At 35.9% G+C, this 25,688-nt stretch overlaps 1 protein-coding gene across 4 annotated transcripts in view; it reads right to left on the reverse strand.

The window, feature by feature from the left end:
- The window catches only part of CUL2 (cullin 2), a 109,236-nt gene that overhangs the window by 56,383 nt on the left and 27,165 nt on the right, over window positions 1–25,688 (reverse strand). For all 4 annotated transcript variants that reach the window (XM_045820387.1, XM_045820386.1, XM_045820384.1 and 1 more), the window contains 4 exons: window positions 20,791–20,893; window positions 15,656–15,750; window positions 4,860–4,965; window positions 1,214–1,296 (listed from right to left, as the gene is read on the reverse strand). In XM_045820387.1, coding sequence (XP_045676343.1) covers window positions 1,214–1,296; window positions 4,860–4,965; window positions 15,656–15,750; window positions 20,791–20,893 — 387 coding nt within the window. The remainder of the gene's footprint in view (window positions 1–1,213; window positions 1,297–4,859; window positions 4,966–15,655; window positions 15,751–20,790; window positions 20,894–25,688) is intronic.

Below are 25,688 nucleotides of genomic sequence, written 5' to 3' on the forward strand. Positions count from 1 at the left end.
TGAAACTAATACAAAATAATATTGAATATAAACTGTAATTGGAAATAAAATAAAAATTTAAAAATAAAAGAAAAAAAGAAAGCAGTTTCAGATGCTATGGTCATTATCACGCTACAATTCACTGGTCTAAGTAATTCCTATAACATCAGTTCCGGTAACCTAAAATTTATTACACATAGCGTATTTTTCAGACTATAAGACACACCTTTCCCCCCTAAATTTGGGAGGAAAATGGGGGTGCATCTTATAGTCCAAATGTAGCTTTACATTTACATTGGTGAAATATTAATGTTATTTATGTTATTAAATATTTTACCACATTTTTTGCTTCAAAATTTTTTTTCCTGTTTTCCTCCTCTAAAACCTAGGTGCATCTTATAGTCCAAAAAATATGGTACGTCAGCATAACTGACTTTTAGTGCTTCTCCAAAGCTGAGTTCTTTTGATTTTCCAAAGATTAGTAAGAATCTTTTAAACCAGAGCTGACCCAAGGATATTCTATTCTGGACTCCATAGGAAAATGTGCTTTGTTCCAAACTCTATTAACATAGCAATAAGGTAAACAGTCAACCACTATGGGTCATGAATAGAGTAGGAAGCCATTTTCCCATAAATTTACCTGATAATAATAGGCAAGTTATTGGTTAACAGTGGGACTTAGAGGTAAGCAACTAACTTAGAATAATCTGCTTTCTTGAATAGGTTATCCTCATCAGGATTCAAATTGAAAGAATATGTCCAAAGAACTTATGACCCTGACCGGATAGGTCAAGGTTGTAGTTTTGACCCGGTCAGGCACATACAAGAAGCAATCAATGAATGCATAAAATAACCGGAACAATAAAATCGATGTTTCTCTCTCCCACTTCCTCTCTCTGTATAAAATCAATGAAAAAAAAAAAGACTCACATTTTAAAAAAAGAACTCAGCACTTTCTTGGAAGGTCCAACAAGTTTCAGGATTGAAAATAAGTAAGCCACTTCCTTCAGGGGCTTATTTACTTACTATGCATGTTTAAGCTATAAGTAAAGACCAAAGACCTGCCCAAAAAATTAAAAAACAATTTTAAAGTGTTGTTATTAGGATGGAAAATGAGGCTCATTACAGGAAAATAAGGCCTATGTCTGGTCAACAGCCAAGCAACTGTACACTATTTTAAACCATACCAAATAACAAATTAAACTGACTCAACAAGATTAATGTCAGAACTCACTTTTTGATTTCTCGAAGCAGCATTCGGATAAGGATGACCTGAAGTGGTTCAACCATCAATTTCCTCCACATATCCAATGCTAGCTGCCATGAAAAATAAAAACCATCAAGGCTAAATTACTTGTTATTTTTTCCTTAACATTTGTTTAAGACTTTTTAAAAAAATCCACCAAAAAAGTATCTATAACTAATATTTGAAAATTCAAATAAATACTGAATAAATGCAAGGAAAATTAATTTCTAATATTAAATGACATTATATAAGACTTGTACAAAGAACAGAATTTAGGTTTTTTGATTAGCTGAAAATTTTACAGAAATAATTGATTTTTATAAAACCTTATTTGATTATCAAATGTTCAATATTATGGAGGCGTTACAGATACCAAGACTATAACAAACAAATGAATTATGTTAAATAAAACAACATAATTTGGCTGTTAGCTAATTTTTTTTTAATTTTTTTTAATTTTAATCATTGTTCAAGTACAGTTTTCTCCCTTTTACTCCCATTCTAGCCCAAGCTAATTTTTAAATTATAAAGCCTCTCATACAAACATAAGAGAATGTCAGTTTAAAGACTAATTAAATAAAACACCCCTGTATCCACCAACAAAGTTTATGAAATATGACTTCACCATTACTATTACCCCTCAGGTTTTCACTATCCTCAATTTGTGTTACTTCTTTCCCTTGCTTATAATTCTACCATATGCGTAAGTATTCCCATATAATTTTGAATTTGACCACTTCTGACCTTGATAACAAAATCATGCTGTATACTCTTCTATGTATAATTTTTAAAATTTTAACTGTCATTGAACTCCATCTAAATTGAAAAATACAGCAATATATAGCTCAATCATTGACACTGCTATGTAGTATCCTATTGTATAAGTACACCATGATTTATTTTTCCTCTTTACTGCTGATGACATGTTTGTGATTCCAGTTTTTTTGCTACTGAGAAAAAATGCTGCTATTCTTGTATGTATCTTCTGGTGAACATTAAGTAAGAAATTCCAAGATATACACCTGTGAGTGAATATGATGCCCTACAAGGTTAGGAATACATGCACCTTTACTGAGTCAAGTGGTTTTCCAATTTACACGGGCATAAGCAATGAATGAAAGTTCCTTGACAACATGTGTGACTGACCGTCTTTAGCAGACTTTGCCAATCTGTTGTATGTAAAATGCTGTCTCTTTGTAACTTTAACTGGCATTTTCTCAAATAAAACTGAGCATCTTTTTATATGTTTATTGTGCATCTCAGTTTTTTCCTGTGAAATTCATTTTTTTGCCCATTATCCCATTAATGTTTGTCTTGTTCTTAATGTAGCCTAGGAGTTCTTTATATATTGTAGAAATTAATCCCTTGATAGTTTTACATATTGCAGTTTGCCACAGTTTGTGGACTTTTGAGTTTCTTTACAGTAGTTTTTTAGTAAAAACATATTGTATTTTAATGTATTCAAATTTATCAATTTTTTCCTTCGTCAGTTTTATTTTTTGTGTTTTTTAAAGAACTCCTTCCTTACCCTAAGGTCGTAAGGATATGGTCATAAGATCTTAAGGTCTTCTATACTGTTTTCCAAAAGTTTTAAAGTTTTCCTTTCACATTTCAGCCTTTAAAGTCTAATATATTTTTTCCATACAAATTATTTCAGCATCAAAAACTGATTGCTCCTGTTTCTAAGTGAAATGCATCCATAGCAGTAGAAGTCTGTCTTCAGCCTCTCTATTCTGTTTCCCTGGAGTAACTTTATTCTGATCCATGGGTAATTCCATTTCAAATGAGTGAAAGCATGTCTTCTTACAGGGAACATCCTTCAAGTTTTGCCTTCTTTTTTGTCTTTTTAAATAGCAATAACAGGGAAAAACAGAAGGTAATACATAAGAAAATGAGATTTTTATAGTTGTGGTTGGATTGGTAAAGCCTTTGAAAGGCAAGTTGGCAGAAAATCAACTTCCAGGTACCCACTCTATGAAAGTCTCTGCCTGCATATAAAGCGTTCATAAACGTCATTCCATGAATGTAACATTTTTATCTTTGTTCACTACTGTATTCCTAACATATAAAACAATGCCTGGCACACAGAGGGGCTCAAAAAACATTTAATAAATAAACAACGATGTTCACTGTAGTATTGTTTATAATAACAAAAAACTAAAAGAGGAATAGTATAGTTAATAAATTATTGTTATATCCCTGATGTAGAACATTAAGCTCTCATGAAAAAGTAACTTCATGCAAAAAGAATTCCTCAACATGTTAACAAAAAAGGTATATAATACAAGTTGGAGGACTTTAAATATGGTATAACACCATTGTTTAAAATAAAATAAAAACTATTGTTATATATACATGAGTATTTATATGCAAATGTACACATAACATTCAGAAAAGATATAAACCAAACTGTTTATAGTGATTTACTCTGGGAAAAGGAGCAGGCTTGATGGTGTTGGTAATAAGGAACAAACATTAAGTAAAATATTCACTTATAAGCCTAATAACTAAAACAACCACTGTTAAGATTTTGGTATTTCTCACTGATGTGCTTCAGAATATCCTTTTTTCCTCTGTAGTTATATTCCTATTAAATATAAAATATTATGCCCAATTATTTTTATAAACCATTTTCCCCTTTGTTAAAAGTGCCTATAAACTATTTTCTCTACTAATTTATTACTTTGCCTGCCTTTATAACAAAATCATACTGGATATATTCTTCTTTGTGTTTTATTGTTGGCTATCAGAAATTTAGATTTCTTACCCATTAGTCATACATATTAGCAAGGATTGCAAGGAAAACTTTCAAATACTTTTCCCCCCTATATTTATTATTTTCATGGTATATAGATTACTAGCCCTCGAATTACATGGTCAATCAATAGGTATTAAATATTTTAAAGTCTATTGAAAGACACTGACAAATTTCTTTCCAAAAAGATTATTCTATTTTAAATCTCTACTGATGCTGCATCTTGCTGTTTCCTTCATTGACACTCATCACAATTTAAAATTGATTTCATTATATATTTGATATCTGCTTCCCCGTGAGGACAGGAACCTTCTGTCTGTTCACCACTAAATCCAGAATGTCTGGTTGCTCAATAAATGTATTACATTGATAAACAAACATACTAAAGTATTTCTTTCATAATATACACATTAAGTAATTTTCCACATTTAAATTTGCACTGTACCTCAAAATTCCGAGTTATTAAACTGCACATTTCATTGTGTTACTCTGAGTTTAATTACTTTTTAGAAGTTAAAAAAATCTTGCTATACCCATAAATTTGCATTTATTATCTTTCAGATTCTCCTGTATGTCCATGTCCTTTGCAATTTGTAACTACAAGTCTCAACATTTCTAAATACTTTTCATGAGCTTTGTCACATAGTAGAACCATTAAATTGTCATTAACTTAATTATTAAAACAATACTCATCGTATCTTTTCTGCTGTTCTTATTTACTTGAATATTCTTAGGAAGTCATTACAGTATTTTATTTACTTAACATTTATTTTTTGAATTTTGACAATTTTAATAGTCAATTTAAAAAAGAACAGTAAATCAAATTACTTAAATAAGTAAAAACACTCATATTTGCCAGTAAATTAAGGAATTTCCTACCTCTCCTATTTCCATAAGTGGTTCATTCATATCTACACCACCATAGCCATACTGAAGGTCAGCTTCTGTCAATTTATTTTTTTTAATAAACTGGGTGTTTAGATACCTGAAAAATAAATGTAATATCATTTGACAGTATGTCAAAATCAGTAGAAAAACAAATAACTTGCAACTCTGGAATAATAATTTTAGGATTATAAATAAACTACAGAACAGTTCAGTAATATATCCAAAAGAAATTAAGTAAAAATTTAAAAAAATAAAAATTATCAGCCCAACTTTCTGTGCAAGGCCCTAAGAGACAAAGAATAAGACCTCTCTATCCCTGGCTCATGTGGCTCAGTGGATTAAGTGCTGGCCTGAGAAGCAAAACAAAAGGTCGCCAGCTTGATTCTCAGAACACATGCCTGGGTTGTGGGCTAGGTCCCTAGTTGGGGGCATGGCAGAGACAACCAATCAGTGTTCCTCACTCACATATGGATGTTTCTTTCCCTTTCTTCCTCCCTTCCTCTCTTTCTAAAAAATAAACAGAATCTTAAAAAAACAAAAAAAAGACCTCTAGACTAGTGGAAAAAACCCTATTACCCCAGCCTCACTTAAAACAAACAAACAAACAAACAAACAAACTCAATGGTCCCTGGCCAGGTAGTTTAATTGGTTAGAGCATTGTCTGGATATGCCAAGGTTATAGGGTTCAATCTTCAGTCAGAAAACATACAAGAAGCAACCCATATATACATAAATAAATGGGACAAGTCAATGACTCTCTCTCTCTCTCTCTCTAAAATGAATAAATTTTTTAAAAAACTCAAGGGTTTTGCTCTAAAAATTCCAAGTCTTATAGCACAATAGCTCCTATCCAACAGATAAGCTTTCAACAAACTCATTTGTTCATTCCCAGATTCTTGTCAGTAAGTCAAGATACATTTACTTTGCAAAGAATTAAACAGAAAATGGTTAAAAGATCTTAGCCAGGTCTGTTCTCTAATTTATACTTTTCCCCAGGAAAAATATAACTTTTCAGTTTTAAACAAACAACAAAAATCACAATTAGTGGGTAAGAAAATGGAATTGATTGTTATAGACAGTAGAAAGCAAGATCACTTTGTCTACCTGAGAAAAACAGCTTTATAAAGAAATTGTTTCAGAGTTCCTGACCAGATGGAGGCATAGGTAGAAACACTTCACTTCCTCACACAACCAAAAGAAAGATAACAACCAATTTAAAAACAAAAAGCGATCAGAACTGCCAGAAAAATCAAACTACATGAAACTCCAACAACCAAGGAAATAAAGAACTGTTCATCCAGACTGGTAGGAGGGACAAAGACAGGCAGCCAGGCAGAGATAATGCATAGCAAGGCTGCAGACTGTGCAGGTAGAGGGGTGCTGGCAGACAGGGCACTCCCACATTCTAGCTCAGATAAGCCCAGGGTTTCAGTAGGGTAAAATAGACTCAAAACCTCTGGCAGTAAAAACCTGTGGGGCTTGTGAAGGTGGGAGAAACTCCCAGTCTCACACGGGGCCCTAGAATGTACACAAACCCACCCACCTGCAAATTAGCACCAGAAAGGGCACAATCCACTTGTGGGAAGCAACAGAAATGATGGAAACCAGGGTGACAACCCAGCAAGCGGCATTGTTCCCATTCTGACCCTTCCCCAACAGAGAGCACCACAACCCAGCCAAGAGGGTTGCCCTGCCCTGGAAAACACCTAAGGCTCTATCTGTTACAATGTAACAGGTGCACTGAAACAAAGAATTATAGCCCAAGTGAAAGAACAGATCAAAACTCTAGAAAAAGAACTAAGTAACAAGGAGATAAACAACCTATCAGATGCAGGGTTCAAATCACTGGTAATCAGGATGCTCACAGAAATGACTAAGCTTGGTCCCAAAATGAAGGAAGAATTGAAGGCTACACAAAGTGAAATAAAGAAAAATATACAGGGAACCAACAGTGAAGGGAAAGAAACTGGGACTCAAATCAATAATTTTAAACAAAAAGAAATAAACATTCAACTGCAACAGAATGAAGAAACAAGAATTTTAAAAAATGAGGAGAGGCTTACAAACCACTCAGACAACTTTAAGTGCTCTAACATCTGAATCATAGGGACGCCAGAATGAGAAGAGGAAGAGCAAGAAATGGAAAATTTATTTGAAGAAATAATGAAGGAAAACTTCCCCCAATCTGTAAAAGGAAATAGATTTCCAAGAAGTCCAGGAAGCTCAGAGTCCCAAAGAAACTGGACCCAAAAAGCAACACACCAAGGCACATCATCATTAAGTTACCCAAAATTAAAGATAAGGAGAGAATCTTAAAAGCAGCAAGAAGAAAGGAGACAGTTACCTACAAAAGAGTTCCCATAAAACTATCAGCTGATTTCTCAAAAGAAAACTTACAGGCAAGAAGGGACTGGAAAGAAGTATTCCAAGTCATGAAAGACAAGGACCTACATCCAAGATGACTCTATCCAGCAAAGTTATCATTTAGAAAGGAAGGGCAGATAAAGTGCTCCCCAGATAAGGTCAAGTTAAAGGAGTTCATCCTCACCAAGCCATTATTATATAAAATGTTAAAAGGATTTATCTGACTTCTGGCCAAGATGGAGGCATAGGTGGACTCACCATACCTCCACACACAACCAAGATTGGAACAACAACAATTTAGAGGCAGAATAACACCCAGAACTGACAGAAAATTCATCTGAATGGAAGTCAGACAGCCAAGAAGTTGGAATAGAACCGGTAGGAGGGGCTGAGACGAGCAGCCGGGCGCGGGTTGCGTCGCAGAGAACAGGGAGAATTGGGTGCATAAGGCAACCGGGAGCGCATAAGGCATCTGGGGCATGCAAGATCGCAGTGGGTAGACCCTGAGTACGAAAGCGGCAGCTGGCAGACCCAGTGAGGTGGCAATTGTGGAGCAGAGCAGAGTGCGCAACCCAGGATCCCAGGGAAGGGACTGAGGTCCCACAGAGAATGGAGCTACTGCCATTGTTCCCTCTCGACCCCGCCCCCACATACAACGTCACAATCTAGTGACTGGGGTGCCCAGCCCTGTGAACACCTAAGGCTCTGTCTCTCACCATAGCAGGAGCAACCAGACCAAAAAAAAAAAAAGACAGAGAGAGAGAGAGAGAGAGAGAGAGATGGCTCAAACAGAAGAACAAATCAGTGCCCCAAAACTCATCCTTCTGAGTGACCAAGAGATACCTAACCTATCAGATGCACAGTTCAAAACACTGGTGATCAGGAAGCTCACAGAATTGGTTGAATTTGGTCACAAATTAGATGAACAAATGCAGGTTACCATAAAAGAAATGAAGGAAAATGCACAAGGGAACCAGGCGTGATGGGAAGGAAACTGGGACTCAAAACAATAGCATGGACCACAAGGAAGAAAGAAACAACCAGACAAGAAAGAATGGAGAAATAAGAATTCAAAAAAATGAGGAGAAGCTTAGGAACCTCCAGGACATCTTTCCAACATCTGAATTATAGGGGTATTAGAAGGAGAAGAGGAAGAGCCAGAAATTGAAAAATTATTTGAACAAATAATAAAGGAGAACTTCCCCATTCTGGCAAAGGAAATAGACCTCCAGGAAGTCCAGGAAGCTCAGAGAGTCCCAAAGAAGTTGGACCCAAGAAGGAACACACCAAGGCACATCATAATTACATTAGCCAAGGTAAAAATGAAGGAGAGAATCCTAGAAGCAGCAAGAGATTAGGGACAGTAACCTACAAAGGAGTTCCCATCAGATTGTCAGCGGATTTCTCAAAAGAGACCTTACAGGCAAGAAGGGGCTGGAAAGAAGTATTCCAAGTCATGAAAGACAAGGACCTATATCCCAGATTACTCTATCCAGCAAAGTTTTCATTTAGAATGGAAGGGCAGATAAAGTGCTTCTCAGATAAGGTCAAGTTAAAGGAGTTCATCATCACCAAGCCCTTATTTTATGAAATGTTAAAGGGACTTACCTAAGAAAAGAAGATTTTAAAAAAACATGTATAGCAAAAGGACAGCAAACTCACAATTATTAACAACCACACCTAGAGCAAAACCAAAAGAAACTAAGCAAACAACTAGAACAGGAACAGAACCACAGAAATGGAAATCACATGGAGGGTTAGCAACAGGGGAGTGGGAGGAGGAGAAAGGGGGAAAAGGTACAGAGAATAAGTAGCATTGGTTGTAGGTAGAAAATAGATAGGAGGAGGGTAAGAATAGTATGAGAAATGTAGAAGCTAAAGAACTTGTAAGTATGACACATGGACATGAACTAAAGGGAGGGAAGTGGGTGGGAGAGAGTGTACAGGGTGGAGGGGAGTGAAGGGGGAAATGGGACAACTGTAATAGCATAATCAATAAAATATAATTTAAAAAAGGATTTATCTAAGAAATAGGAAAAGATCAAAATGAACAAACTCACAACTATCAACAACTGAACCTAAACAAACAAAAACAAAAACAAACTAAGCAAACCACTAGAACAGGAACAGAATCACAGAAACGGGGATTACATGAAAGGTTATCAGCATGAGGGGGCAGGGGAGAAGAGGGGGAAAGCTACAGGGAATAAGAAGCATAATTGGTAGGCATAAATTACACAGGGGGAGGTTACAAATAGTACGGGAAATGGAGAAGCCAAAGAACTTACAAGTATGAACCATGGACATGAACTAAGGAAGGGAGGGAATGCTGGAGGGAGGGGTGGTACAGGGCAGAGGGGGATAAAGGGGAGAAAAAAACTGGGACAGCTGTAATAACATAATCAATAAAATATGCTTTAAAAAAAGAAATTGTTTCAATATATTCTAAGACTAAAAACTGTGATAAATTCTAAGAATTACTGAGATGAATAGAGTTCTAAAATTAAATAAAATGTATAGAAAGAGCCTGTAATATTTACACACTCACTATTTTACCATCCCAGATTTCACTACAATGTCTCTAATATTCACAACCAAAAAAAAACCTATTCACCTGAAAGGTTCTGCCAATATACTAAATAGCTATTGACAATGCAAGTATTTAGACAACAACCATGAAATCTCATATTAAAACACACACTTTCTAATGTTCACTGCATAAAATGAACATCCACTTAACATTTACAGACAACCAACACTGAATGTAAAGACAACAAAAATTTCAACTGCCTAACTCCACCAACAATTCTAAAGAGGTGATGAAATATAAGTGGCATAGCCACAACCATTTACAGAGGTTCCACTCCCACATGCACTAACTTCAAGCCTCTGTACTCCCAAGGCTTACAACCTAGGTACTCCATTTGACATTTAGTCTCCTCTGCCCATACATTAACAAAGTCACATTATTTTTCCTTCATTATGTAACCCTCATAATTTCATGCAGGGTTTCCAACCATGCTTTCCAGCAGGGGAAAGAAGAATATGATTGAAAGACAGAAGTAAACACCAAAGAGAATTGCTTTTGTTTTTACCTGAAATAGAGTATCTGGGATAGGACATGAAATGCCTGAAAGGCTCTATCCCAGATATTTTCATCTCTAGCTCTGTCATTTAGGTCTCAGTTCAAACAGCCCTCTCTCTCAGGCCAGACCTGACCCCAATCCAAGTTAACTCTGAGAGACGTGGTATACAGCAGGCAGTGAGGACATGTGTGCCCTCGCTCCTTTCTCTGCCTTGATTCTACCTGAAAGTAGTTACCTGCCGAGGCTGCTGACATTCAACTCTCTGTTCTCACCTAGAAGCTACACACCCTGGAGGTGACCAGCCAAGAGCTGGTCACCCAGATCAAGGCTCACACAGCCTCTCTGGAGGGAATGCTTCCAGATCAAGTTGTGCTCCTGGCAGGCACACCCCCTAGACAAGGACATTGCCCCGAGCCAGTGTGGGGTGAGGGTTCTGACCACTCTGCAAGTAGCCAGCTGCGTGCTTAGAGGTAAAGTCCATGGTTCCCTGGCCTGTGCTGGGAAAGAGGTAAGACTCCCAAAATGGCCAAACAAAAGAAAATGAAGACTGGTTAGGCCAAACAGCAGATGGGGTGTAACCAGCACTTTGTCCATTTTGTACCCATATTTGGCAAGAAGGGCCCCCAAACCAACTCGTAAGTGTTTTGTAATCCTGGCTTTCTCTAATAAAGCCACCTAGTCCAGGCAAACAAACAAAACAAAACCCTTAACTTCCTACCCCCAATAAAGAACTATCTGACACACAATTGTTCTATTTTTTTCATAGTACTTGCTATTATGTGAAATAATCCTGCTCTGCTACATGTTTGCTCATTCTGTCCATCCCTCTCCCCTCTAGAATAGGTCTGCAGGCAAGGACCATGTCTTGGACACTGCATCTAGAACAGTGGCAGGCAACTCTGAAGTTCTGAAAAATGACTTCTTCAATGAATTACTGAAAAAATAAATGGGTAACATTTCAGATAGCTGGGACAGCAAAAGGTAATACTAGAACACAAACTTGGAAAAGCAGCCTGGAGCCAGATCATAAGATCCAGTAATGACAGGAAATAGAAATAATCACTAACATTTACTGACTACGTTATCATGTGTCAGACATAACCCTATGCATTTTACACAGCTGAATACCATGAGATAGATATATATGCAGTACTATCACAATCCTAACTTCATATATATGAAAATTGTAGCTTAGCTTAAAGAACTTGCCAAGGTCAATCTGCTAATAAGTGGCAGAACTAGCACAGAAACTCATGAGTTATCCCACTCTCTCTCATTCAACAAGTACTGCCTGAGTGTATACTTTATGGCAAGTACTATGCAAGGCACTGGGGACAGAGATGAAAAATAAAAATGTGGTCTCCACCCACACAGAGCTTGCACATCTGATAGAATATACCAACATCAACAAATATAATATTTCAGTAATGGCATATGTGCCCCAAGGAGAGGGAACTTAAGTGTCCTATCTTTATCATTTATGTATCTTTCTCTATGGATCCTTTGCTCCAAACCAGTTTCTTTTTGGGACAATGGTATCATGGCTACCCCAGTAATCTCACTTATCCCATCCTTCCAGTTTGCCTTTTTTAATCAGCTGGTCTTTATGTCCTACTAACTATTCATCACCTCCTTCTTGAGTTTCCTTTTCACTTCCAATGCCATTTCTGTACTCTCCGGTTGGATCACGTGTAACATTCTCACAATTGGTTTCTACTTCCAGTTTGTGGCATCTCCAACTCATCTAAAAATTCTGCTTTCATGATGTCACTTCCCCATTCAAAATCCTACAGTAGCTCCTTTATACCTACATAGTAAGTGTAAACTTCTCAGAACAGTGGTTTGTTAGCTCTGAAGAAGCAGTTGCTAGTTCTGCAGGTCTGAATCCACTAATCTGTCCTAAAGATCATGTGCCTATTCCTGACCAGGACACGGTTTCAATGGAGCTTTATATGCTTATATCTGATAGGACAAGTCACTATTCTCTCCCCTTCATGGAATAAAAATCTAAACTAACACACTAAATATATCTTTCTTAGTCCAGATTTCTACTCTTGATACGTTAAGCTTGATACACAACATTTTAAAATGATTTAAAGAAAATTATTTCAAAATAAATTCTTTAATTTAAAATGTAAACATTACAATTTTCATTTTTATATCAATATACCATTTTTAATTTCTAAGTCACTGTGGTATTTTACAATATTAACTACATACTTGTTTTTCAAATAGACATGTTCTAAAAAATCATAAAAGAAAATTGCTAGATAATTTATCAGATTATAATTTCTTAAAATAGTTTACCACACAGATAATACCTTTTTGTTCTGCTTAGGTATAATGCAAAGTACATGTTCTTACAATTTATTCTGTCAACAAAGTGGTTAGTAAGTATCCTTGCTTTTCTGCAGTATGAACAGTAACACAATGGTATTTGGCAAGAATATTTAGAAAGCCTCTAAGAAATCAGGCTTTTTAACCTATCTTAGAAAATTCCATTACAAAAATTATTCTCATGCTAATAGTTACTGGATTTCAAGAGTTGTTAATTCTCAAGCTAATACTTTAAGTATTGTACTTCAAGGGCCAGTAAGGTCTAAACAGATATGTAGAATTGGGAAAGGTGGGGCACGAATATCATTATTTTTCTTTATTTTTAAAGACTTTATTTATTTATTTTTAGAGGGAAAGAAAAGAAGAGAGGGAGAGAGACATCAATGTGTGGTTGCCTCCCATGCACCCCCCCCACTGGGGACTGGCCCACAACCCAGGCATGTGCCCTAGACTGGGACTGAACCAGCAACCCTTTGGTTTGCAGGCCTGCACTCAATCCACTGAGCTATACCAGCCAGAGATCATTGTTTTTCTTTAAAATCAGATTCTTTAAGTCATCTATGCTAATGCACATCCATTTTATAAGTTAAATCTGAGTAAAGAAGAGGTTAGACACTGATCAAATTTGCACTTTAGATAGTAGAAGTTTACCAAATAGAATAAATTAGAAATAAAAAATGGGAACTAATTACTGGGACTTTACCACTAACAGTCCTGGTGAGGAATGATAAAAAGCTTGAGCTATAGCAGTGCAAAAAAAAATAATGAATTTCAGAGATATTTGGAAGAGTCAACCAGTAGGGGTCTGGTGGAGAGGAAAACCTTAAGTAAAGGATAACTGAGACTTCTGGCATATATGTCTAGGCATACAGTACTACCATTCATTAAAATTAGTCATGCTGGAACAGTGTGCATGGAGAAGATATAATCAGCCCTGTTTTGAAAACCTGCAGTAGTACAATGTACGTACTCACAGAACATCCTGGAGATATAGAAAGCTAAGTAGAAACACTCCTCTGAAACTTAAACTGTGTGGGATAAATAAATATTTTGGTGGCTATCAATATGTAGGTTGTAGCTAAAACCAGGAGTAACTGAGATCATCCTAGAAAAAACATGTCGTGTGAGAAAAGGGATGAGAATAGAATCTACATAAGTAACTAAAAGAGCATCTAGAATGAGGCTAGGGCAGAATCAAGAAGTTAAATGGATTTAATCAGACTGATCTGGGTTTAAATCCTGCCCTTGTGCTTTTTTTGGCTGAGCCCTTAAGCAAAGTCATTTAACCTCTCCAACCCTCAGTTTACTCACCTATAAAGACAAGACACTAACTATTTCATACCATTTTATATACATTCACACATACATGGATATCGTATAGACTGCAAATTGTAATAAAAACTCATTAATGTACTAAATTAATAGTTTTAATTTAAATAGTATCAAATTGATTTTGGTAAACATAAATACAGGAAAACCAAGAAAATTATGTCCTAAAAAATGAAGAATAGAAAAACAACTTAAATCTTTACTGAACTGTCTCAACTAAAGAGAGATTCCATTCCATGGCACACAATCTGAATACTCTTGTTATTTCCATACCAGTGACCCAAAATTCCCAGCAAAGGCAAAGGCATGCATGCTCTTACCCTTAAAATTACCCCAACTCTCTCCCACAATTTAGTTGGGGAATTGTTAAAGTTCTATTTATGACTACATCACTTTGGTGGATGAGTGGGAAAAAAAACATCAAATGTCAGGATGTTTAACAAATACACTGCTTTATAAAAGCCAATGCCAACAGTAAATGCTGTGCTTGTCAGCAATAGCTGGTTTCTGGTTTTACTGCATTTTGCTCTTCTAAGAAGAAATAAAAACTACTGGCCATTAGAAATAAGCTCCACTTTCTAATATAGACAACTTACAGTGAATAAACTCCAGTATTGTTAAAAAACCTAAGGGAATGTGAACCAGTCAAGCAAAGGACAAACACACCAAGAAAACCAAGCCTTGGCCCCAGTGTGGTATTCCTGCATGGTATCACTGTGCAGATAATGCTTTGAGACCAGCTCTACTCTTTGGCATCTCCCCAGTGAGAAAATAAGGCAAAGATATGTCTGTGGCATGCACAGGGTGAACTAACACTGCATGCATCACAGCCACAACCATTTCAAAAGCACATACCCCACGTCCAAATGTGAATGGCCCAGGTACTAATGGCACTATTTCTTATTTATACACCGAATAAATAGTTCTCTGCCTTCCGTACCTAAGTACTTCTTTCCATTGTCTACGTGAACAGGTTAAAGAGGACCAGCAGATGCCATGGAACTCGCAGGTATGGCAGTTAACATAAAAGATCTAAGCAGGAGACTGGGCAGAGGTGGGGAAGGAAGTCCAAAGAGGGGAATGTGGAAAAATACATCAGAATTAGTCATTCAAAAAAAGGAAGAAAAGCAGTTGAGAGAGAGCGAATAGCATGAGGAAAGGCAGGAAGACAAAGCCATGGGGCATTATGACACTGGAAGTAATTCAAAATGCCTAGAGAGGGTGGAAATTCAAAAGGAAAACTGCTGAGTACTTTAACTAATAGTGTTTCCATGACATAAAACACTGGATCCTAGAGTCAAGCCTACTGAAGGGGAATGTGGGCTTAGATTTACTCTGCTAAGTTTCATCCAAACTAAGGTTTCACTTTGGATTTTTGTTGAGATTTAACATGTACTATGTAGTTCCAAATAAGCTGAAGAAATAGAGCTATACTATTGAATACACTTGTCACAGAATAACTTCCCACACACAGCCTAGCTCCCAAATACCCACATGACCCAGACTGCAGATCTTTTCTATAGCCGAGAAGTCTGTATGGCAGAAAATGCTCTAGTTTTGTGTATTTCAATGGGTAGTAGGTAGTTGTTGTTTTGGGGTTTTTTTTGAAACCCTTCCATTATGAACACAAGAAATACTGTTTAGACTGCCAGAGTATAAAAGCATACTTACCTATATAAGCAGTCCATATAGTCTGCACCCTTGCTGTATTCCTCCCAATACCTATGATACATAACAAGTACTTGCTCTTCAGACTCCAGAACTCTCTATATAAGAAAGAAAAATATTTTTACTTGTAAAAAGCTAATAATTTTCATTTATAAACTGTAAATTTATCAAGTTAATATTCTAAAGTAACTGACATAATTTAAGCATTATAACTTGCACTTACAAATTCCACTCTAATTTAACTACCTTTAGTAACAATGAAACAACTAAAAAACAATGTGAGTCTTAGACATAAAAGTGAAGCATCCATATTAGAGAGTAAATTGTTTTATTCTCTAAGATAAAAGGACATGTAATGGTATGATGCTCTCTTTGGGCTAGAATTTTTTAATATTAGTTCATCTAGAATGTAATTCTATTGCCATGTCTCTATGTGTTTCCTCAAACCCATCACATCTGATCGGCCTGCTAAGTATATTAGTAAATCAGCCTGATATAATTATATCATTACTCCAAATTACTATGTAAATAACACTTTTTTATGCAAACTGATTTTCTACATTCCCCAAGTTTTTAAAAATTTACTCAAAAGAAGCCTATTTTAACTGTACTTGAACAACTAAAATAAAATTTTTAAAAACGCAGCCTATTTTTATTATGTTTTAATTATCACCTGAGGATATGTTTATTGATTTTTAGAGATAGGAGGGAGGAGGGAGGATAGGGGGAAAAGAAGAGAGGGAAGGGGGGGAGTGGAGAGAGACAGAGAGACAGGGAGAAACATCAATGTGAAAGAGAAACATCGACTGGTTGCCTCCTGTACATGCCCCAACTGGGGATCAAACCCACAACCTAGGTATGAGCCCTGACAAGCAGCAAACCTGCAACCTTTTGGTGTACAGATGACGATTCAACCAACTCAACCACTCAGCCAGGGCAAAAGCGATTACTTTTTGAAAATGAAAATCAAACCAAAAATTGAGGTCTAACTTTTAAACATTATTTTTAAAGAAAATCTAGTCTAACCATAAAAATATACTGGACTGATATTCAGGGGATCTCAGGTTCTCCTTTTTTTTTAAATATATTTTATTGATTATGCTATTACAGTTGTCCCATTTCCCCCCTTCACTCCCCTCCACCCTGTACACTCTCTCCCACCCACTTCCCTCCCTTTAGTTCATGTCCATGTGTCATACATATAAGTACTTTAGCTTCTACATTTCCCATACTATTCTTACCCTCCTATCTATTTTCTACCTACAACCAATGCTACTTATTCTCTGTACCTTTTCCCCCTTTCTCCTCCTCCCACTCACTCCCCTGTTGATAACCCTCCATGTGATCTCCATTTCTGTGGCTCTGTTCCTGTTCTAGTTGTTTGGTTGGTTTGTTTTTGTTTTTGTTTTAGGTGTGGTTGTTAGTAATTGTGAGTTTGCTGTCCTTTTACTATACATTTTTTTATCTTCTTTTTCTTAGATAAATCCCTTTAACATTTCATAAAATAAGGGCTTGGTGATGATGAACTCCTTTAACTTGACCTTATCTAGGAAGCACTTTATCTGCCCTTCCATTCTAAATGAAAACTTTGCTGGATAGAGCAATCTTGGATGTAGGTCCTTGCCTTTCATGACTTGGAATACTTCTTTCCAGCTCCTTCTTGCCTGTAAGGTCTCTTTTGAGAAATCAGCTGACAGTCTAATGGGTACTCCTTTGTAGGTAACTTTCTCCTTTTCTCTTGCTGCTCTTAAGATGTAATCTAATTATGACGTACCTTGGTGAGTTCCTCCTTGGTTCCAACTTCTTTGGGTCTCTCTGGGGTTCCTGAACTTCCTGGAAGTCTATTTCCTTTGCCAGATTGGGGAAGTTCTCCTTTATTATTTGTTCAAATATCCTTTCCACTTGTTGCTCTTCCTCTTCTCCTTCTGGTACCCCTATGATTTGGGTGTTGGACCATTTAAAGATATCCTGGAGGTTCCTAAGCCTCTCCTTATTTTCTTAAATTCTTGTTTTCTCATTCTTTTCTGATTGGATATTTCTTTTTTCCTTTTGGTCCACACTGTTGATTTGAATCCCAGTTTCCTTCCCATCACTATTGGTTCCCTGTACATTTTCCTTTATTTCAGTTAGCATAACCTTCATTTTTTTCATCTAATTTGTGACCAAATTCAACCAATTCTGTGAGCATCCTGATTACCAGTGTTTTGAACTGTGTATCTGATAGGTTGGCTGCTACTTTGTCGCTTAGTTGTATTTTTTCTGGAGCTTTGATCTGTTCTTTCGTTTGGGCCATTTTTTCTGTCTTGATGCACCTGTTACATAGTGAGCAGCAGAGCCGTAGGTATTCACCCTGGTAGGGTAACCCACATAGCTGGGTTGTGATGCTGTATGTGGGGCAGGGGTCCTAGAGGGAACAATGGCATTTGCTCTGCTCTCTGCTGGATTTCAGTCACTTCCTCTGCTTCCTACAAGCAAATTGGGCTTTCTGGTGCTGATTCCCCGTGTGGTTGGGTTTGTGTACATTCTAGGACCCTGTGGGTCTCTCCAAGGAACTCTCCTGTGAGACTGGGAGTTTCTCCCAGCACCTCAACTCCCACAGGTGTTTTCAATCAGTGGTTTGAAGCTTTATTTCCCCAGCCTGGGACCCTGGTTGTGTGGTCTGTCTCAGTCCCCAGTTTCACCTGGTTTATCTGCACGCAAACGTGGGACCGCCTGGTCTGCCAGCCACCTTGCATGCTGTGCCCCATTCCACAATCCCTCGCCTTGCTGGGCCCGCCAGCTGCTGCTTTGCTGCAAGCTCTCTCCGCCCTGGCTGCCCCCACTCTCCCCAGCCCCACTCCGTCCCTCCTACCAGTCAGGATAAATGTTTCTTTAACTCCTTGGTTGTCGGACTTCCATAGAGTTTGATTTTCTGTCAGTTCTGATTGTTTTTTGTTTTTAAATTGTTGTCCTTATTTTGGTTGTGCGAGGAGGCACAGTGTGTCTACCTATGCCTCCATCTTGGCTGGCAGTTCTCAGTTCTTTCATTAACTAACTGTCCATGTAACCTTAAGAAATCTTGACCTCAACTTTCATCTAACTAATTATCTAATGCAATGCTTTTTCTTGCCAATCTTATTGGTAAATAAATTAGAAACAGCAACTATTAATAATCCTAGGGAATAGAGTGCCCTTAGGAAGTACTGTTGCTTGTTTGAAACAATATAAACCCAAGAAAAATTTGTTATTATATGTCAAAAACAGTAAAAAATGTTCTTGACTTAGAACACAGTAAATTCCAGGTCTAGGAATTTATCCTACAAAACTTTGGTTACACAAAAATAATTTAGTCACAACTATGTTCACAGAAGTATTATTGATAATAACAAATTATATAAATTGGAAATAATGTACATGTCCAGCAATATAAAAACATTTAAACAAATCACAGTATCTCCACACCACAAAAAATTTTATTGTCATTGCCAGGATTACAAAAGTCTATTTACTGACAAATAAAGAGAGACTTACAATATCATTAAAAACAAAAAGCAGACTACAAAGTGTATAACATAACTCAATTTTCTAAAAAAAATGGAAGTCTGCACAAAGCAAAAGTATGCATTACAGAAATTATCAAATCAAATTACATATGTACCAAAAGAGATATATTTAAATATAGATATATCATAAATATTAACAACGGTTAATTGTGGCATTATGTTGTTGGTGATGTTTATTTTATTCTTTTTGTTTATCTGTATATACTGAATTATCTGTAATGGTAATGTAGTAAGTACATTAATTAATTTAAAAAGTTCCCTCCCTCAACCAAATCAAATTTTCTTCTCACAGGTGAAACTGATTTTTTTGGCTACATTAACAATTTACTTTGTCATCTACACATGAGCCAACTTTTTTATCACTGGATATAAGAACATATAGTGTATAATCATACACCATTTTAAAAATCAAACAATTATACCAATGTTAATTTCTTAATTTTAGTATCATACCACTATAATGCAAAGCATTAACATTAAGAAGCTGAATAAAAGTATATAAGAACTCTCTATACTATTTTTGCAACTTTTCTATAAATCTAAGATTACTTTGAAGTTTTTAAAAAGTTACACTTACAACTTATTCTAAAATATAAAATTGTAAAATTCGTAAATGTGTCATAGCTATCAATTATAGTATAACCAAAGCTCACTAGCTAACAACAGAAGTTTAACTTTAAAACTAACTTTAAAACCAATTGAAAGTATGTTACCAACACTGCTTTCATGAACTATGTATGTACATACCAGAATACTATCTACCATATACAACAAAAAGTGCAGCACTTCCTCTAAATGTTTGAAAGAAACTATCACATGATCAAGCAACTTATGAGTTACTACCACTTTAAAAACTTATTCTCCAACCTTTGTTCAGGATTAGGCATTAGATTGTGTTGTTTTATCTCCATTTTATAGATAAAGATACTTAAAATAGATTATGTGAGTTGTCTATGGTCTACTAAAAGGTCAAGTCTGAGTTGCTAGCCCAGACAATAAATGATCTCATTCAGCTCCTTGAGAAGATCAGTAAGTTAAGTTAGAAATGCTGTCTACAGTCAAATACTGCAAATTTATTGTTTATGTACAGATCAAGTCTATGATGTTGCCCTCATACACATGGCATACTAGCCAAAAATACTGGTCAGAAATAGTTTCTCTCATGCTTTTAAATTTAGCATTTCCCTTTTTAATTTTAGGCTTTTGTAAGACTTTACATAGGATATGAAGAGGAAGCAAAAAGTTGAAAATAATAGAGATTTGCCAAGAGGTGGGAAGCAACATTAAGAGAAAACCTGGTTCTATCCAGAGGGCATAGAAGCACATTTTAAAGGTAAACAAACCTTGATTTGAAACCCTGATTTTTCATTCGCTGATTATATGATCTTGAACAACTATACTAATTTCCCTTGTGAGAACCTAACAGCACAGTGCTTGACTCATAGATCTTAAATATGTATAACTAGAAAAATGCTATTTAGGAAATAAAACAAATATGCCTTTACTTGATCTAAATTCTGGACTGAAAAACAGTGAACTTAGCAAATAACTATGCAGCTACGAATGTATTTATAGCATGTATGTATCATTCCTTACCTTGTGTAAATGCCGTACGTGATTTTCCAAAAAAATCTTAGTTTCTGTATAAAGTCTTTCTCCAAGGGGTTCAGGATAGGCCACACATAAAGCATAGATATCTCTAGTTAAACTGTTAAGGTTTTCACATTCATTTGGAAATATTCTTTAAAACAAATGAGATTTAACTCAAGTTTCACATAAAAAAACGAAAAATCATTATTTTATTTTTGTGCTTTAGGATTATATAGACACAAATACAGAATAAACGATAAAATATAGAACCACGCTTACTTTAAAAAGCAGAAGATACATTCATTTACTCATTCAACAAATATTTATTGAGAATTATTTGACAGCATTTTAAGAAAAATTGTTACTGTTAGAAAGATTAAAGTTCACAAGGGTATTCTAGTATGTCAAGTTACCTAGACACCTACAAAATAAGGTTTATTTTAAAAAGAACATAAGCATAATACCAACAAAGAGCTCTGGAATATCACAAGAGGTAAATATATCTAGGCAATTCTGAAAAGCAAAAGCTACAAAAATCACTCATTTGACACATTCTCCCACATCCACAGTACTCATCAGAATCTTCTACAACCTACCATCTGTCCTTCACAATTTATTCTATTAGAAGAATTATAGTATGAATAGTATATATCAATTAACTTTTTGACCACCCACTACATACCTTGCTAGATATCACAGGTGGTATACTATACAGAGTTCTTAATCAGGAGTCAGGGGAAATGGGATCTGCTTCAGGCATTTACTAGCCAGTGATCTTAAACAAATCTCTTAACCTCTCGGCAACTGTCATTTCTTTATCTCTAAGATAAGGATAATAAACCCTCTTCTAACATATCTGTAGGATCCTTATAAGATCCAAATAAGCTCATGTATGTTAAAGTACTTTTATTTTATGCATCACTCACCAAATGTGGAAAATAAAACACACATGAAGCAATCTGAGACCAGCCTAATTAAAGATGCAGAAAAAAACTGAAAATAAGGTTGATTATTTTGGATGGAGTCAAGTATTTATATTGAACATAAGGCTCAGGAAATATTATAAAATAAAAATCCGTGCCTAAAAATATATCAGAGGTAGGATGTAAGTTCTTCCCCCTCTATACACTCCACATTTTACATTGCGTTGGCGAAAAAGTCCGTTTAGTTTTTTCCATAAAATAAAAAACACATTTTTCATTTTCACCAATAACTATTTATTTGGATATTTTGAGTATGTCAGCTTTCTCCCACATGGCATAATGTTGACCATTCTCAATTAATGTCTTGATTTGACCTCTATCAACTTCAACTGGTGTACCCAGTTGAGCATCGTCCAGCGAAATATCTCCAGCACAGAACTTCACAAACCACTTCTGACACAATGGCTCAGTCACAGCACCTGCTCCATACACTGCACAAATCGTTTTTTGTATTTTAGTTGCGTTTTTACCTTTCTTGAAATAATAAAGCATAATATGCTGAAAATGTTGCACATTTTCTTCCATCTTCAATATTAAAATGCCTATACAAAAATTCAATTTTGATTTTTCTTAAATGCACGCTGATATGACAGCTGTCATCATACAGTCTAACAAAAGTGTTTCAAATGCAATTAAAGACAACTAGGTGCTACCCAGCCACCTTACAGAAAAAACAAAAAGGACTTCCTGGCCAACCCAATATATGTCTTCTGTAGAACTTATTTTTATACAATAGAAATTATTTGTATTTTTGCTATCCATACTAGCCTGTTCTTAATCTATATTCCCAGTCCCCAGACATAGCTGCTGGCACATAACAGGCACTCATTGAACTCTAGGTGAATGCCAGGGAAATACGGATCAAATCTCACATGCTCTGCCTATTAACCTAGTATGATTACTCTGGAAAGAGCAAGCATCCCTCTTTACATGAGCCTTCTTCACATGGAAATCTGGTAGATATCTGTCAGATTTTCCCATGTTCCTTTTAAATCCTTTCATTTATTTTTAATTACTATTAGTAACTAATAAAATATTTTCTTGTGTTATATATATTTCTTAAATATATTAGTCTATTAAATATAAATAATAATTTTCTTTCTAAAAAAACAAACAAGGTGAAGCAAAAATATCATACAATATAACATCGCTGTGCCAGGTTTTCCATAAAAAAAAATATATATATGTACAAATATACACACATATATATCTATATACAATAAGAAGCTTACAATTGTTTTAAATCAACTTAGATAAAATAACAAATTAGATTACCCAAGTAAAATACTACATAAGAACTACCAGCAATAACATATCAAAATATTAACTTATATTACAAAGAAAGTACAGATTTAATATATACCACCTAAGAAAGAAGAATTTACCCGGACACAAATTCTATAGAGAATTTATAATGGTTTGGTGGATGGGAAATGAAACAAGAGGTGAAACAAAAGCATCAACAGAAAAGGAAGGAGCTTCAAAATAACGTATTACATGAATTTCTGGATCCTACTTGGAGCCCCTCTGGGTTTCAGCTATAAATTCCTTAACCAAAAAAAAAAGTCTTAATTCACTACATAATTTAAATCTCTAAATGTTTCATCCTGTTTTCTTTTACCATAAAGGGTTACAAGGAGTCTCAATTATTCATCACAAGCTACCCTAGTAAAATCAGATAAAGAGTTGTCTGAATTAAATTTATTAGAATCAGGTGTGTCCAACCTTTTAGCATCTCTGGGGACAGTGGAAGAAGAAAATTTGTCTTGGGCCACACAATATACAAGCACTAATGAAAACTGATGAGCAAAAAAAAAGGTTTCAAGTAAATTTACAATTTTGTGTTGGGCTGCATTCAGCCATCTTGGGCCGTGGGCTGGACACCCCCACTGATGGTAGGATAGTAGTTAACTTTAGTTACTGAGAGGGAACAAGAGATTTTCTGGGATGCTAAGAGTGTTCTACTTACTGAATACATGGGTATGTTTACTTTGTGAAATTTATCCGTATTTTTCATGAGTGAGTATGTATTTAGGTTTTTTAAAAGACTAAATTCAGCCATAATCTAGATCAACAATTCTTTCAGCAAAGGTGTGATATACTTAATATCATGAAGCTCTAAACACCTATTTCTTAAGCTAGATACACGCTTATTTCTAGAATACACAACTTAGTTGATACTGAAAAATTTAAATGATTTAATACCATAAATTCAGCATACTATGCTATTTATATGCCTAAATGTTTTCTCAATATAGCCACTGCATGTACATGTACACAAAATTTACTACTACACCTCAGGGCTTCCCTTCTTTCTGCTTAGGGAAAAAGAACTGTGCAGGGGAGGCAATACAGACTTTCCCATTTCATTCCATATATGACATACACTGTCTTCCTCAGTGAGAATGTATTCATTTTTTTTAAATGGATGTATCTTAATAAATTTTTTTAAATCCTCACTGGCAGACCTGCTCATTGATCTGAGAAAGAGGGGTTAGAGAGGGAGAGAAACATGTGAGAGAGAAACATGAATAGGTTGCCTCTCCTACACATCCCAACCAAGAACCACACCCACAACCCAGGCATGTGCCCTGACAGGGAATTGAACCCATGACCCTTTGGTCAACTGCATGATGCTCCAACCAAGTGCGCCACCCCAGCCAGGACAATAAATTTTTTTAAATTACCATTTTAACTCACCATAATTTGGGGTCTCAGTTAACCACCATCTAATTTCATTCAACTGCCTACAATATATTCCTAAATATGTTCTTTTTCTTTAATTTACTCAAATATCCAACCATCCTGGAAGTATTTACATCTTAAAAAGAACATCCAAAAAGGCATTTTTCAAGACACTTTAAAAGGCTAAAAATGGGAAATAAGTGGAGAAGGTGAGATTTAGATTTAAATACTCTCTTCCCCAAAGTCATCTTTTCCTTACATCTCTGTTTTTTAAACCAGAATATAAAAATTCCTCCACTTAAAATTCTGTCAGAAACTTCCAGAGCAAAAGCTCTGAACTGTTATAGCCAAAGACAGTGTTGTTCAGCAGCAAAATTATTTATTTTAGTTCATTTTCTCCATTGAAAGGTGCTTCCTATACTTTGGTCTAATTTTGAGTTTTAACACGATTAACTCTATTATGTAGTGAGTCACAAACAATTAGTTTTGAAAGGGCAATGAAAGCCCTGACCGGTATGGCCCTGTTGGTTGGGTGCCCTTCTGCAAAGCGAAAGACCACCAGTTTGAGTCTAGTCAGGCTACGTGCCTGGGTTGTGGGTTCAGCCCCTGGTTGGGGCGCGTTTCTCTCTCACATCAGTGTTCTCTCCCTCTCTTTCTCCCTCCCCTCTGAAAATAAATAATAAAAAAAATCTTAGCCCTGGCTGGAGTAGCTCAGTGGATTGAGCGCAGGCTGCGAACCAAAGTGTTGCAGGTTCGATTCCCAGTCAGGGTACATGCCTGGGTTGCAGGCCATGACCCCCAGCAACCGCACACTGATGTTTCTCTCTCTCTCTTTCTCCCTCCCTTCCCTCTCTAAAAATAAATAAAACTTAAAAAAATAAAATGGGGAACTATTTTAAAAAAATCTTAACAAATCTATAAAATCATCCATTAAAATCAGCTTCAACATCAAGTATTTATTGATTCAATTTAATTTAGAAGCACAACCAGAGATGACTATAGAGAAAACCTTTTCCTAACTGCACCATCTGAGTGAAGGGTGCTAAGTGAAACTGCCAAGGTTATAAGTTCTCCTCCTAACACTTGTGAAGATCATTACAACATTCTTCAATGTACTCAAAACTGGTCTATGTTTGAAAAACAGCCTAATAGAATACAAATGAGAAGTGAGGACAACAGTATAACTAGTTGTGAAAAGCCCAGATTTCCTAGGCGGGCAAGAAATGCATTCAGGGA

Source organism: Phyllostomus hastatus, unplaced genomic scaffold (genome assembly GCF_019186645.2).
Source record: "Phyllostomus hastatus isolate PE091 unplaced genomic scaffold, TTU_PhHast_1.1 phas_scaffold_39, whole genome shotgun sequence".
In the NCBI taxonomy this organism is placed as follows: Eukaryota; Metazoa; Chordata; class Mammalia; order Chiroptera; family Phyllostomidae; genus Phyllostomus; species Phyllostomus hastatus.